The sequence below is a fragment of the Phoca vitulina genome, unplaced genomic scaffold (genome assembly GCF_004348235.1).
Source record: "Phoca vitulina isolate PV1807 unplaced genomic scaffold, GSC_HSeal_1.0 scaffold22, whole genome shotgun sequence".
In the NCBI taxonomy this organism is placed as follows: domain Eukaryota; kingdom Metazoa; phylum Chordata; class Mammalia; order Carnivora; family Phocidae; genus Phoca; species Phoca vitulina.
In genome coordinates this window covers 1,561,327-1,576,257 of record NW_022589725.1, presented here as the reverse complement: position 1 = coordinate 1,576,257, position 14,931 = coordinate 1,561,327, and the positions used below count along the sequence as shown (strand labels likewise).

Here is a 14,931-nt window from a genome sequence, read left to right as displayed (position 1 = left end):
CCGGCGAGTCTTGGGTGCCCTGGTGAATGAAGAAGGACCCCCAAGAGCAAGGAAGCACTCACATGTTCATTAAAAACGTAGTATGTGCTAGGGAGTGCTCTGGGCTCTTTATACGTGCTGCCAACGAAAACACTGCAGTGGGCTACTGTTAGCTCCAGCTTTTCTGATGTGGAAACAGAGGTTCAGAGAGTTCCAGTGGCCACACAGCTGGATGCGCAAGCAGAGGGATGACAACCAGCTGGTGCTAGACCCCTAACTCCTCTGCCTTCTCAGGTGATGGCAACCCCAAGGAGAGCAGCCCCTTCATCAACAGCACTGACACAGAGAAGGGAAGGGAGTACGATGGCAAGAACATGGCCCTGTTTGAGGTGGGTTGCTGGGGTGCGCCCCCCTCTCCAGTTCATTTCCCCATTCATCTGCCATCCCTCCCTCCCTTAGGAGGTGTCCTTCTTTCCACATCCTTCTCAGGTCCACCTTCTCCTTCCCATCACCCCTGCTACTCCCTCTCCTTACCCCGCCATCCTCTTTCCCTGTTTTCCATGCCTATTCCTCCTCCTTCCCCATGGCATCCCAGCTCCAGTGGTTTGCCATCCTTGCCCCCATCTCTCCTGGCCTCCTACCAAGGAGCTCGCCTGCCCCTCCCCTAGGTCCTTGTGTCTTACCACTGCCACCCTCCCTCCACAGGAGGAGATGGACACCAGCCCCATGGTGTCCTCCCTGCTCAGTGGCCTGGCCAACTACACCAACCTGCCCCAGGGAAGTAGGGAGCATGAAGAGGCAGAAAACAATGAGGGTGGAAAAAAGAAGCCAGTGCAGGTGAGGACTTTGGGGGAAAAAGAATGAGGGAGGAAGGAGGGGTGGAGGGGACAAAGGATGGGGATACAAGAGTGTCCGTTGAAGGGATGGATGATGGAGGCAGAGGGCTAGGAGTAAGGGGCTGAGGGTGAGGAAGGGTTGGGAGATGAGGGATAGAGATGGAAGGAGGAGGGGAGAGGGAAGGGGGGTGAGCACCAGAGGGAAGAGGGATGAAGGGATGGGGGTGGAGTCAGGAGGAGAGTGGGGGATGGAGAATGGGGAGGAGTGGGTCTGGGGCATCTGCAGTGATTAGGGGCTGCATGAGCTGACGCTGGCCTCCTCGGCAGGCCCCACGCATGGGCACCTTCATGGGCGTGTACCTCCCGTGCCTGCAGAACATCTTCGGTGTCATCCTCTTCCTGCGACTCACGTGGGTGGTGGGCATTGCAGGCATCATGGAGGCCTTCTGCATGGTCTTCATCTGCTGCTCCTGTGTGAGTGACACCTTCCCCCTCCCCACCCCCCTGACCGCTGGGGCAGAGCAGAGACCTGGGGTGGGGGCAGGGAGGAGGGGAAGCATGAGACCTGAGCTTTTTATAGGAACCGCTGCGTATGATCTTTGAGAGTAAATTAGGTCTGACCGGTCCTTCCTGTCTCTCACAGGCTGGTCCCTGATGGCCACTAACCAGGTTTCACCTGGATCTGTGTTTGTGTGTGTGTGTGAGTAAGTGAGTGTGTGTATAATTACACAAGTAATGCAGATTCATTGATGAAAAAGATAGGCGTACCGAAGGAAACCAAATGCACCTGGAAAACCGCAGTCGTTAACATTTTGGTTGGCCCAGGCTCACAAAAAATGGGGGTATGTGTCACAAACAGCTTTGTAACAGAATCCTTTCCATCCTCCCTAAAAAATCAAATATTTACGAAACACCTGCCTCTCGTCACGTTTCCATTTGCTCGCACGTGACCCTAGAGCCACCTCTGCGTGTGTGGTAGCCAGGACTGATGCTAGTACGCCTATTTTATTTCTTTTTAACTTTTATTTTGACATAATTTCAGACATACAGAAAATTTGCAAGAGTAGAACAAATGTTAACATATTATCGTATTTATTCCATCCTCTCTGTAAATACCCTTCCCCCCCCCCCGAATTGGAGAGCAAGTTGCAGACGTGATGCCTCTTTATCCTAAATCCTTCAGCGTGTGTTTACTAAAAATGAGGACATTCCCTTACATAACCGCAGTACAATGATCAAAACCAGGAAACTAACATTGAGACATTAATGATGTCTTAATAGTGACACCTTAATCATGTTTTAGCTGTAGGCCTTATTCAGATTTTGCCAATTGTCCCAATCATGTCCTCGGTAACTGAAGAAAATTCAAGATCACGTTCATATTCATTTATGAGCTCATTTTAGCCTCCATTAATCTGGAACAGCTCCTCCTTCTTTGTCTTGCATGACACTGACACTTTGGAAGAGTATGGATCAGTTAGTTTGTATAATGTCCCTCAGTCTGGGTTTGTCACATATCTGTTCGGGATCAGATTCAGTGTATGCATTTAGGCAGGAACACAGCAAACCTATTTTATAGATAAAGACACTGAGGCTTAGAGAAGTGAAGTGACTTGTCCCAGGTCAGACAGCTGGTCAGAGGCCAAGCTGGGATTTCCAGAGCTCTCTGATGAGCACAAGTAGCTTGTGATTCTTCCATGTGCGTAGTGAATAAGAGGTTTTCTTGACGAGAAGGACTTTGGCAGAAGTAGAAGTTGGAATAGGACCAGGGAGAAGCTCAGCAAGGACTTGTGGGTTTGGCAGGTGTTTATGGGGTATAAGGTTTGGCCTTTACCCAGGGCAATGCAGCCCCCGCCCTAGCTGCCACTCTGATGATCTCTCTCCTCACAGACAATGCTCACGGCCATCTCCATGAGTGCAATTGCAACCAATGGTGTTGTACCTGGTATGTGATGGGGCTTCTTGGAGGGGAATGGGGCCTGGATGGTCGGGAGGGGGGCCTGGATAGTTGGAAGGAAGGATAGGACCGTAGGCTTTATGGGCCGTCAGGACCGAGAGAGACAATACTGTGAACCTGGGGCCTGGGCTGTGATGTTGGTGGGGTAGGTGGGGACAGTGGTATTAAGGGGAAAGGAGGGAAGCAGTTTATGGGGTTGAACAGGGCAATGTGAGATCTCCCTTTGCCTGAGACCCTCCTCTCTGTCATCCTATTTTTCTGAGCCATGACCTCCTTAGAGGGGTAATTAGCAACATGGTAATTAGTGCAGCAAAATCCACTCAGAGTGGCTGGCTGAGTCTCCCACCAGTCCTAGGGCTGTAGCGTGTAAGGCGTGAGGCCCAGAACAACCCCTTTCTCATCTCTGTCCCTGAGCCCCCTCGCCCCCAATGGCAGCCCAGCTCCCCTTGAACTTCTTGCTGACACCAGGTTCTTTCTGCAGCGGGCGGCTCCTACTACATGATTTCCAGGTCTCTGGGCCCAGAGTTTGGGGGCGCCGTGGGCCTTTGCTTCTACCTGGGCACTACCTTTGCTGGGGCCATGTACATCCTGGGCACCATCGAAATCCTGCTGGTGAGAGGGGCCGAGGAGGAGGTGTGGGGTTCCAGGCTGTCAGTCAGTTAACCAGTGCTCCCTGGACACCTCCTAGGGCGAGGTCCAAGCCCTCAGTGAGGCCAAAAGGAAATCAGATGTGGTTCTGTCTTTAAAGAATCCACAGTCTAGCTGGGGAGACAAGATACAGTAATTACGTAACGTGAACAGCTGTCGTTCATTGGGCACCCACTGTGCTCTCAGCAGAGTTCCAATTGCTTTACAGTCATTATCTTGAATCCTCATGAGGATTAAGTATTATTATACCCATTTTACAAATGAGAAGCTCAGAGAGGCGACATGACTTGCTCAAGGTCACTCAGCTACCAAGTGGCAGAGGTGGGTCGATAAGAGTAAAATCATGGTAGAAGTAATAAAAACCAATATCACACAATAGCTGCATCTTGTGATTGCCTACCATGTGCCTGGGACTGTTCTGATTTCTCTGTGGATGTTCATTATCCAGGGCTGATGACCAGTGGGTTGCAAAAGAGAAGAAGGATGTGAGGGGGCCGAATGAAGAGAGCTGTTAGGAGTAGTGACTGATGAGAAGAAGTCAGGTTGCTGGGCAGTATTTGAAGGAGAGGCTTCTGATGTGGGTCTTGGCTCTTCCTGCCCCTCCAGGAGGAGGTGGGAGCTGAGGAGGGTTTCCTGGTATATAGAAAGTGGGGCTGACATTTCCCAAGCCCCTACCTTATCCAGGCTCCGTGGCCTGCAATTTATCATTTTAGTTTATCCTTACAACTGTTCTATGGGTTAGATAATGTCCCCATTTTACAGATGAGGAAAGCAGAGTTCAGGGATTTTAAGGAACATGTGGAAGGGATATGAACCTGTGCCTTTCTGACCCCAAAGCCAGTGCTTGTCCACTCTACCACAGTCTTGGAGAACCAGAACTAAAAGATGCAGCTTCTGGTTTGGGGGCAGAAAGGGAGGACTATGGGGACAGGGAGGATGGATGGCAAATAAATGACCCAAGGAGCCAAATTTTGAGAAGATAATAGTAGACTTCCATGACTTAAAAAAATTAAATAGTTCAAAAATTATTATAAAAGCAATTCTGCCCATTGCATAAAATTAGAAAAATATCAAAGAATGTAAAAAGGGAAATAACAATTGCCCAAAGAAAATCACCATTAACATTTTGGTGTATTTCCTTCTATTTTTTTTTTTGTTTGTTTGTTTTACTATGTGATACTGTATTCTGCTTTGTAAAATAGAACTCTATAGGTTTCCCTAAATAACTAGAAACTCCCCTTGTAAATATCATTTACAAGTGAAAATAACTTTTCTAAGAATATAAACACATTAATATTTGGTATGGAAATTTTAGAAAATACACATGTGCAAAAAGAATACAGATGATCACATTTCCTCCTATCAGTGGATGTCATTTCCAGTCTTACACTATTGTAAATATGCTGTGATGAGCATATTTTTTTCCAAAGTGCTTGCTGCACTTTGGGTTATATCCTTGGGGGTGATTCTTAGCTGGTTCTTGCTGTGTCACTCACCTGACCTCCTTGCCCCCTTTCCACAGGCTTACCTCTTCCCAGCTATGGCCATTTTTAAGGCAGAAGATGCCAGTGGGGAGGCAGCAGCTATGTTGAACAATATGCGTGTGTATGGCACCTGTGTGCTCACTTGCATGGCCACTGTGGTATTTGTGGGCGTCAAGTATGTCAACAAGTTTGCCCTTGTCTTCCTGGGTTGTGTCATCCTCTCCATCCTGGCCATCTATGCCGGGGTCATCAAATCTGCCTTCGACCCACCCAACTTCCCGTAAGTGCTGTTGCTCTGAGCCTAAGGCATTGTCCTCCTCCTCCCTGGCTCGGTTTCAGGGTCTGCAATGTCAGCCTCTGCCAACCTCCCTCTCCTCATCTCTCAGAATCTGAGTGATTGTGGATTCAGAGCAAACTTCCTTGGAAGGGAAAATCTCTCCTGGTTTGGGGGGAATCTCTACAGGGTGGGGTAATATGTTCTGGAGGTGGGCAGAGTTTCCTCTGTGAGGGTCAACTCCTTGCAGGTGGGGTGGACTTAGGAAGGAAGAACCAAGTGGGATGCTTTCTGAAGGGATGACTCTCTATGTTAGGGAAGCATTTCCTGGGTGGGGACAAATTCCTGGAATAGGACAACTTACTAGCGTTGGACACCTTCTCTATCATGGGAGAGGTCATAGAAGAGAGGATCTAGGGGCACAGATCTCTGTGGGTTCTGCCTCTTTCTTAAGGACAAATTCCCTTACATCTCACTGCCAGGATGACGCACAGAGACTGCTGTCCATGGTGCTGAAACATAGCGTTGCACTAAAACGGTGCTTCTTTGGGATGGCTGCATACTAAAATCACTTGGGGGAGCTTTGAAAAAACACCCATTCTGGGCTCCATCCCAATTACATCAGAATCTCTGGATCCGGGGCCCTGGGATCTGTGTTTTTTAGAGCTCCCCCCGGTGGTTCTATTGTGAAGCCAAGGAAAGGTTATGTCCCTCCCCCATCTTCCTCCCTTGTTTCTCTCCCTAGGATCTGCCTCCTGGGGAACCGCACACTGTCTCGCCATGGCTTTGATGTCTGTGCCAAGCTGGCTTGGGAAGGAAATGAGACGGTGACCACACGGCTCTGGGGCCTTTTCTGTTCCTCCCGTTTCCTCAACGCCACCTGTGATGAATACTTCACCCGAAACAATGTCACGGAGATCCAGGGCATCCCTGGCGCTGCCAGTGGCCTCATCAAAGGTCTGGGGGAGGGAAGAGGGCTGGTGTCCAGGGAACACTACAGGGATTGTGGGTTAAACGGTCAGGATTAAGGAACTCTCCTTGGGATTCACTTAAAGGCCATCGGTTTTAATTGAGCACCTACACTGGCCATGTCCTGTCCTTGGCATCATGAAGGAACAGAGATGAAAGGGAGCCTTCAAATATCTTACCACCTAGTAGGAAAGAAAGTCATCAGTTTAACAGCTATTCACTAAGCATCTACTTAGTGTCCAACACTGTGGTAAGCGCCAGGAATATGACATAAATAAGTCACGGTCCTTGGCTTCAAAGACTCTAATGGCAGACACAGATGTATTAGCAAATAAATTACGGTATGAGTAGATGTGCATTCAATGAACAGAGACCTCACAGGGGAGGGAGTGGTCATGGTATAAGGTGGCAAGACAAGGCTTCCTAGACTCACCTGAAGAGGATTTTGAAGGAAAAATAAGAGATTTTGAGTTATACTAGGGGAATAAAGGAATTAAGGCAGAAGAACAGCTTGCCTGAAAGCATGCAGACAGAGAAGAGCATATTGTGTCCTTCCAACCACAAATAATTTGGTATGACTGGGGCATAAAGTACAGAGGAAGGAGGGGCAAGAAATGATGTCAGAGAGGCTGGTATAAGCCATATTGTGGCAGGCCTTGGAAGCCATGTTGAAGTGTTTGAACCATGTCCTGAGGGCAATGAGGAGCCACCAAAGGGTTTCAAATAAGGGATGGACATGGTCAGCTCGTCATTTCTAAAGGTTCATTCTGGCTGCTAATATGGATGAGGTAAAAGGGAGAGAGAACAGAGGCAGGGAGTCCAGGGGGAGGCCAATGGCTGAGTCCAGGTGAGAGATGATGGTTTTCTAACCTAGAGTGATGGAGTGATGTCAGTGGGAGTGGAGCAGTGGTTCTCCCCCATGGTTGTTTCCCCCCTCCCAGGAGACATGTAGCAATGTCTGGAGACATTTTTGGCTATCACAGCTAGATGCTTTTTACTGGTATCTAATGCATGGAAACCAGGATTTTGCTAAACATTCTACAGTGCTGTAGGACAGCCCTCCATAACAAAGAATGATCTGGCCCAAAATGTCAATAGTGCAGAAGTGAGGGAACCCTGGACAGGAGAGAAGGAGCATATCTGAGAAATATTTAGAAGGAATGGTGGGCAGAAGTTGGAGATGGTTTTGAAATGGAGAGGGAGAGGGGAGCAGTTGAAGGCAAAGTAACGCTGTCTGAATTGATGGTGGTGCCATTTGTTGAGATAAGGGATACAGAAAAGGAGCTGATTTGAGGTGGCTGGGTGCTGAGATCAGTTTGGGAATATTGAATCAGTCTGAGATAGGTCTTTATGTGTTTTTTACCCCACTAGACAGGACTATTTGAGGGCAAGGACTAGATCTGCACATGGCCTGGCCCAAAGCAGGAGCTTAGGAAATGTCGGTGGGAATAAAATAGAACCAAGGCCCCCAGGGGAGTGAGAAGTGGTTGACCTTGACCCTTCTTTTTTGCCTACCCCACATCCTGGCCCTAGAGCTCTAGCACCTTGACTTCTGGTCTTTCTCTTGAGCATCCTGTCTCTTCCCACAGAGAACCTCTGGAGCTCCTACTTGACCAAAGGGGTGATTGTGGAGAGGCGTGGGATGCCCTCGGTGGGCCTGGCAGAGAGCGCTCCTGTCGACATGGACCATCCTTATGTCTTCAGTGATATGACCTCCTACTTCACCCTGCTGGTTGGCATCTACTTCCCCTCAGTCACAGGTGAAGGGGAGCTCAGAGAGGGAGGACTCTGCCTGGGAGTGATGGGTAGAGAGAGTCAATGATGATGTGGGGAATTTCTTAGTCCTACAATCTCATCACATAGGCAGGAGCCAACGATCTGGATTCCCATTGCACAGATGAGGGAATTAAGGCCAGGAGAAGCCAAGTAATATGGTCAGGTTCTCACACCAGTTGGTATGCCAGGACTAGATCCCAGGCTTCCCGACTCCAGGGCTGGTGTCCTTCCTTCTTGTTCTGTCTGGTCTCCTATGGACCCTGTCCTAGCTGCTCCTCTATTCACAGGGATCATGGCTGGTTCTAACCGCTCCGGGGACCTACGGGATGCCCAGAAGTCAATTCCCACTGGCACCATTCTGGCCATTGCCACCACTTCTGCTGTCTGTATCCTGCACTGCTGGGCTGGGACCACCTTGGGCGGGGAGGCCTGGAGGGAGGGCAGCTTCTGCCGCTGCCTCACCCAGCTAGCTTGGGAGGAGAAAGGGGGGAATGTCACCCTGGGGATTCTCCTTCATCCTCTGCTACAGATATCAGCTCCGTTGTTCTGTTTGGGGCCTGCATTGAGGGAGTCGTCCTGCGGGACAAGTAAGTAAGGGAATCAGGGCTGATTTTGTCCTGGGTGGTGGGTATAGGGGGCCAAGTTCTGGGAAACAGACCCAGCAGGGAGTGCTGAGCCCATGCAAAGGGACTTGTGGGAGGGAGGTCACAGGGGATTGCTTGCAAATTCACCTTTTTATATTATATTTTATATTGCTCAAGAAGCTTGGATGGTGTCTCATTTTTTTTTTTTTTTTGAGGATAATGCTACTTTCCTTATTTTTTTTCCTTTAAAATCTATTAACCCATTTAACATTTCCTAGATGTCTATGTGTTGGTCGCTGTCCAGAGTTCTGGGGGGAATAAAGATAAATAACCCATGCTTTTTGTCCTGAAGGAGCTCTTGGGGGCTGGTAACCATACTCAACAAACAGACTCGGAATGCAGAGCAGCAGGAGTGGGATAAAGTAAAGTATGGGGGCTCTGGTAGTGCACAGGAGACTGCAATCCAGTCCCCAGGGGGTTGGGGAGGAGGAGGTGATGCTGGAAGTGCCTTATGCACATTTTCTTATTTATCCTTCTCACTTTAAATGTTGATTAGAGATTACTTAGGTGACTAGGAGTAGGAAGGGCATTCTAGGTGGTGGGAACAGCATGAACAAAGGTAGAGGAGAGAAACAGCTGTGTGTGTGTGTGTGTGTGTGTGTGTGCATGCTTGCATGTGCACGTGGGTGCCTGTAGCTATAAGCAATTCAGAGCTGCTGGAGCATACACTTTTGAAGGGTGTGGGCATGCACCACCAGCAGGGTGAAGTAGGAGGTCTTGTCACAGAAGACAGTTTCCATGGTGCTGTCCTGGCTCCTGTAAGGTGGGGAATGGGGACATGAGGCTGGAGCGTCTTGGAAGCCTGGTTTTTGGTACCAGGGCATTAGAGCTTTATTTTATAGAAAATCAGGGGCACCCTGACAGGTTTTAAGCAGGGGAGTGACCTGGCCAAATGGACAATTTGCATATATTACACTTACTCACTTTTGAGGGCAACTTAATCTCCACTTATTTCATTTAATCATAGACCTCCTACAGGATTGCAAGGGATTCAGCAGGTCATCCAGTAAAACCCTTCATCTGATTCTTGTAGTCCTTCAGCAATGGCCCATTTGAGCATAACCTCTGGTTGCACACTCCAGTCACAGGGCTCTCTCTACCGACCAAGGCAGCATCTTTCAATTTAAGATAATGGCGTTGTTAGAAAATGCTTTTCTTTGATTCTCATACCACATGACCATGACCACACCATGAGGTCAGGACCCCATTTTTCAGATGGAGACACAGGTTCTAACAAGCTAAGAGATTTTACCAGGTTAACGTAATATTACACAATTGACGATTTACTGTAATCACTCTTAGGATCTGGTTCCAGGCATGGTGCTGAGCATTTTACCTGTGTTATCTCCTTTTATCTTGTCACCAATCACATGAGATGGGTTTATAATGATTCTGTTTTACAGCTGAGAAAGTTGAGTCAAGGAGAGGTTAAATGAGTTGCCCAAGGTCACACAGATGGAAAGTGCCCAGGGCATTAGGAGCTTTGTCTCCCCCCTTGCTCCCTTAGAGCCTAGTCCCGCAGTGGGCATACAGCTGGTCCTGAGGTCGGTGTGGGAGACGTGCCCTGGAAATTGAGGCAGCATTGCTCACCCAGCATCTCCTGTCCCTTCATTCCAGGTTTGGCGAAGCTGTGAATGGCAATTTGGTGGTGGGCACACTGGCCTGGCCATCCCCCTGGGTCATTGTTATCGGATCCTTCTTCTCCACCTGTGGGGCTGGGCTGCAGAGCCTCACGGGGGCCCCACGCCTGCTGCAGGCCATCTCCCGGGATGGCATAGTGCCCTTCCTGCAGGTCAGTGGGGGGTGGAGTGTGGGAAGAGCAGCGCATCCACTATACCAGCCAGCCAAGCCACTGCCCAGAGAGACCACCCAGTGAGGCAAGGCCCCCTGGGGCCCTTCCGCCCTGCACTACCACTAAGAATGGGTGTGCCTTATTTGGGATTTGGCCCATGGCAGTGCCATCTCTCTGGGCAGAGTTGTCTGCTCTTAGGGGAGAAACAAATGGCCCTCCTTTGGCTGAGTGATCAGGTAGGGAGGCAGCCCAAGGGCAAGAAAAGTGTGGCTCTCTCCATGGTGCTGAAAAAAAAAGATTTATGGAGCACACAGTCATGGCCATTTGCTGGCCCCTGTAGCTCTCCATCTGTCCCGCAGGTGCTTCTTTTCCCCTTAAGGGATCATTCGAACTTCATTGCCCTGAGGTACCAATGACAGAGTGGGAGAGACACAGCCAAAGCCTGGCATCCCCTTGGGTACCCCTAAAGGGTGAGGAATACAGCATCCTCTCCTTACTTCCTCACTGGTTAGGGGAGCCCTGCCTCTATTGCACTAGTTCCCAAGACTGGAGAAGAGAGATGAGAAGTCTCTAAGATCTCAGACCTCTATGATGGTTGCTCTGTCCCCAGGTCTTTGGCCATGGCAAAGCAAATGGAGAGCCAACGTGGGCCTTGCTCCTGACTGCCTGCATCTGCGAGATCGGCATCCTCATTGCATCCCTCGACGAGGTTGCCCCCATCCTCTCTATGTGCGTGCTGGCCTCTTGCCCTCCCCATCAGCTCTGGGGGAAGGGGGGTGTCTCTCTACCTGGATCCTCCAGTTGTGACCCTGGGTAGCCCACCCAGTTGTTTAATGGTCCGTCTTTTGTTATATGGAGATTCATTCCCGCATGTGCCAGGGTATGTTGTAAGGGGATTTGGCCTTTGAATCCCTTCCTAAGCACCAGAACGTGATCTGACCACCTCTCCAATTTCTTATCCTCTTTCCCCCTTTCTTTCTTTATATTTCTCTTTCTATTTCTGCCTCCCTTTGCATCTCTCTCTCCTGGGGCTTTTCTGTGTTCTAGGTTCTTCCTGATGTGCTACATGTTTGTGAACCTGGCCTGTGCAGTGCAGACGCTGCTGAGGACACCCAACTGGAGGCCACGCTTTCGATATTACCACTGGTGGGTGCCCTGTCCCCTTCCCTGCCTGATGGAACCACCCTCTCATCTCCACCCCAACCCCCACCTCACCCTAACCCATCCCCGAGGTCTAAGGATCCCAAACTTAAATAGAGAGCCCATTTCTCCAGCTTTTGTAGCCCGACTAGCATGAGAAAGGTTCTGGAGAGGGTCTCCTTCTAAATCACAAATAGTAATATAACATGGCCATCTACAGTCTCGGCTGTGATCCCTCCCCTGCGCATCATCCTCAACATCTTACAGACTAGGAAGAGGAAACATCAGTTTCCTCAGCTACGAAATGGTGGTGACAACTGCCCTGACCTCATGGGGCTCCTGTGAGTGTTACAGGGCTTAATGACCAGAAGATGCTTATTACATGGAGCCTGGGGCTCTGATCATTTCACTTTATGGCCCTTCATCTTCACAGTTGGCCCATGGGGCAGACAGGGCAGGAATGACCATACTTGTTCTACAGAAAGGAAACAGGTTCAAAGAGGGGAAGGGACTGGCCCCAAGTCACCCAGAAAGACTATGGCATACCTGGACTAGAACCTGGGCTGCCCGACTCCCATCATAGTGCTCCTGCTCTGCCAGTCACCTCTTTCTGGGGGCACACTCTTACCGGGAGATCCTGCCTACAACTCATTCCAGAGACCTCTGCCTTGGAAGCCCTCAGGCAGGGTGGTCTAGCAGGGTCTAAGAAGGCACTGGGACAAGGAGCTGGGTGGGGCTTGGGGTGGTGCTCTGTCTGTGGCTGCTCGTTCATCCAGAAGATCCCATATCCCTATGGTGCTGCTCATGAAGATGATGGTGTGAGCCCCCCCAGACCTGAGCAACCCTAGACCTCCCAGTGCTTGCCCAGGCCCTACCCCATCTAACTCTTGCTGTCTGAGCCCCAGCACCAGTGACAGTCCTGCCAGGGCTCAGAGGCTGGGCCTTCCTCCCATTGTCCAGGACACTCTCCTTCCTGGGCATGAGCCTCTGCCTGGCCCTCATGTTTATCTGCTCCTGGTATTACGCGCTGGTGGCCATGCTCATTGCTGGGCTCATCTACAAGTATATCGAGTACCGTGGGTAAGCGCAGGAGGCGGGGGGAATGGGGAGGGCTGGGAGAGGCTAAGGGATGGGAGGGGGTGGGGATGAGGTAAGAGTGGGGGAGGGAAAGGGGTGATAGGTGTGGGATTGCGGGATAGAGGACAGGAGCTGAGGGAGGGGCTGAAGCTTTGAGAAAAGGAGGTGGCAGAATGACTGCACATTTTCTGCCCTGGGGCGGCCACTTCAGTGTGCATGGGTCTTTCTGACACCCCTGGTTGATCCCCTTGGGCCTCCAGGGCTGAGAAGGAGTGGGGTGATGGGATCCGAGGCCTGTCCCTCAGCGCGGCACGCTACGCCCTCTTACGCCTGGAGGAAGGGCCCCCACATACCAAGAACTGGAGGTAAGTGGCCAGGCACACGTGGAGGGGCCCAGGGGAAGGGAGCAGGGTCTGACCTTCCTCACCAGCTTTGCTCAGTGTATGCTCTCCCCCCCACAATGGGCTGCCCTTCACCTCCCCTTCTCAGCCCAGCCTCATCTGACCTTTCCCACCTACAGCCCCCGGGCCGGCCTGAGCTACCATCTCTTCATCCTTCTGTTCATTCCATCGTGTGTTTAGAAAATGTATGAATGCAGGGTATGTGCCATGTGCCAGGCCTCCTTCCAGCCTGTGGGGACCTAGTGAGCTAACAGTTCCACGGAGAAGGCCCCACACAGAGACAGACGAATGTAATATTGTGTAGCATTTACTCTGGGGGAGGTGGCTGCATTCACCTGGGGAGTTATGGGGGCTCCTAGAAATCTCGAGATTCAGAACAATCTCTCCACTTTATTTGTGTGGAAGTCAGGGGCCAGAGAGGGTCTCAGAGGCCATGGAAGTCAGAACTGGAAGCAGAATTTTTACCTCCCGCCTCTCAACCCAGGGTGCTTTTTAGCTGACGGTTCTGTGAGCCCGGCCCTCACTCATCTCCCTCAAGTCACTTGGCCAAGAGGAAGGCCTGAACTCTGAACTATGCCTAGGACATTGTTGGCTTGCTCTTGCTGATGTCTACTGAACTGGGGCTTCCAGAGACCAGGGCTTTGCCTTATTTGTCTGTGAATTCTTAAATGCTTGGCACAACGTCTAGCCCCGAGTGCTTAGAGAATGCTCTTAAACTGATGGGCAGTGGGATGGATGGGGTGGCCAAATGAAAAAGGAAATGAGTGGATAAGTAGTTGGGTCAATGGCCAAGTGTATATATGTATCGGAGGGTGATTGCTGACAGATGAATGTGTGAATGGACGGTGGCAGGTGGATGTCAGGTAATTAGGTGACTAATGCATGTATAGGTAAATTAGTATGGATATGAGTGGGTGACTGATGGATAAAATGGATGGGTGGGTGAATGGATGGATGGGTAAGTGAGGTGGTTGAGAGATGAGTGGGTGGGTGGGTGGGTGGCTGTGCGGGAGCTGGTTGGATGGGTTGATGTTCAAGGAAATGGATGGGTGGATGGATGTTTAGGTGGACGGGTAGGGGATGGGGGTATAGAGGACGGATGGCTAGTAAACTCACTGGCTTATGGTGCGTGGGTGTGTGGTGTACAGTGGGTGGAGGTTGGGTGGGTATTGTATGGCCCACCTTGCATCCTCTGCAGGCCACAGCTGCTGGTGCTGGTGCGCGTGGACCAAGACCAGAACGTGGTACACCCACAGCTTCTCTCACTGACCTCCCAGCTCAAGGCGGGAAAGGGCCTGACCATTGTGGGCTCCGTCCTGGAGGGCACCTTTCTGGACAACCATCCCCAGGCCCAGCGGGCAGAGGAGGTGAGTGAGCTGAGGCCCTGGTGGGAGGGGGGAGGGCAGGGCACTCAGGAAGACAGCCCTTGTCCCTTTACACTTGCCCTCCTTCCCACCCTTGGGATCAAAGCGGGCTCAGGCTTTTCTGTCATCTTCCTTAGAACAGGAATCTAAGGGCTCAGAGAGTGAGTTCCTTAGAATCCGGCTCTCAGAACCAAAGACCATCAGAGCCCAAAGGGCCCATTTGGTGGATAAGGAAACTGAGGCCTAGAGAAGTCAGAGCATTTGTCTAAGGACAGAAAACAGAGACTCAGATTAGGACTGCTTGACTCCTACTCCAGACTTCTCCCTGCCCAAGTATACATCTTTCAGGGTGTTCTCACATCTGTGATTCTCTCGGTCCCCACACCACGTGGAGTTGGCAGTGTGAGCACAGGAGGAAACAGGCCCAGAGAGGGAAGGCAGCTTGCTGACAGCCACAAAGCTGGCTGGAAGCACAGTCAGGATTTGAGCCTGGGTCCCTGGCTCTGGGTCCCCTGCTGCTGTCTGCATCCATGGTCCATACTCTCAGAGCAGAGTCCAGAGCCAGTGTGGGCAGGGGCGGGTGGCTTGTG

The 14,931-nt window shown here is 50.8% G+C and overlaps 1 protein-coding gene across 2 annotated transcripts in view; it reads left to right on the top strand.

The window, feature by feature from the left end:
- The window catches only part of SLC12A5 (solute carrier family 12 member 5), a 34,940-nt gene that overhangs the window by 13,024 nt on the left and 6,985 nt on the right, over nucleotides 1-14,931 (top strand). For both annotated transcript variants that reach the window (XM_032419377.1, XM_032419378.1), the window contains exons 2-17: nucleotides 274-368; nucleotides 685-816; nucleotides 1,143-1,289; nucleotides 2,706-2,760; nucleotides 3,254-3,384; nucleotides 4,943-5,184; nucleotides 5,924-6,135; nucleotides 7,737-7,907; nucleotides 8,211-8,309; nucleotides 8,453-8,510; nucleotides 10,185-10,359; nucleotides 10,970-11,088; nucleotides 11,407-11,505; nucleotides 12,460-12,579; nucleotides 12,837-12,941; nucleotides 14,176-14,344. In XM_032419377.1, the coding sequence (XP_032275268.1) occupies nucleotides 274-368; nucleotides 685-816; nucleotides 1,143-1,289; nucleotides 2,706-2,760; nucleotides 3,254-3,384; nucleotides 4,943-5,184; nucleotides 5,924-6,135; nucleotides 7,737-7,907; nucleotides 8,211-8,309; nucleotides 8,453-8,510; nucleotides 10,185-10,359; nucleotides 10,970-11,088; nucleotides 11,407-11,505; nucleotides 12,460-12,579; nucleotides 12,837-12,941; nucleotides 14,176-14,344 (2,129 nt within the window). The remainder of the gene's footprint in view (nucleotides 1-273; nucleotides 369-684; nucleotides 817-1,142; nucleotides 1,290-2,705; nucleotides 2,761-3,253; nucleotides 3,385-4,942; nucleotides 5,185-5,923; nucleotides 6,136-7,736; nucleotides 7,908-8,210; nucleotides 8,310-8,452; nucleotides 8,511-10,184; nucleotides 10,360-10,969; nucleotides 11,089-11,406; nucleotides 11,506-12,459; nucleotides 12,580-12,836; nucleotides 12,942-14,175; nucleotides 14,345-14,931) is intronic.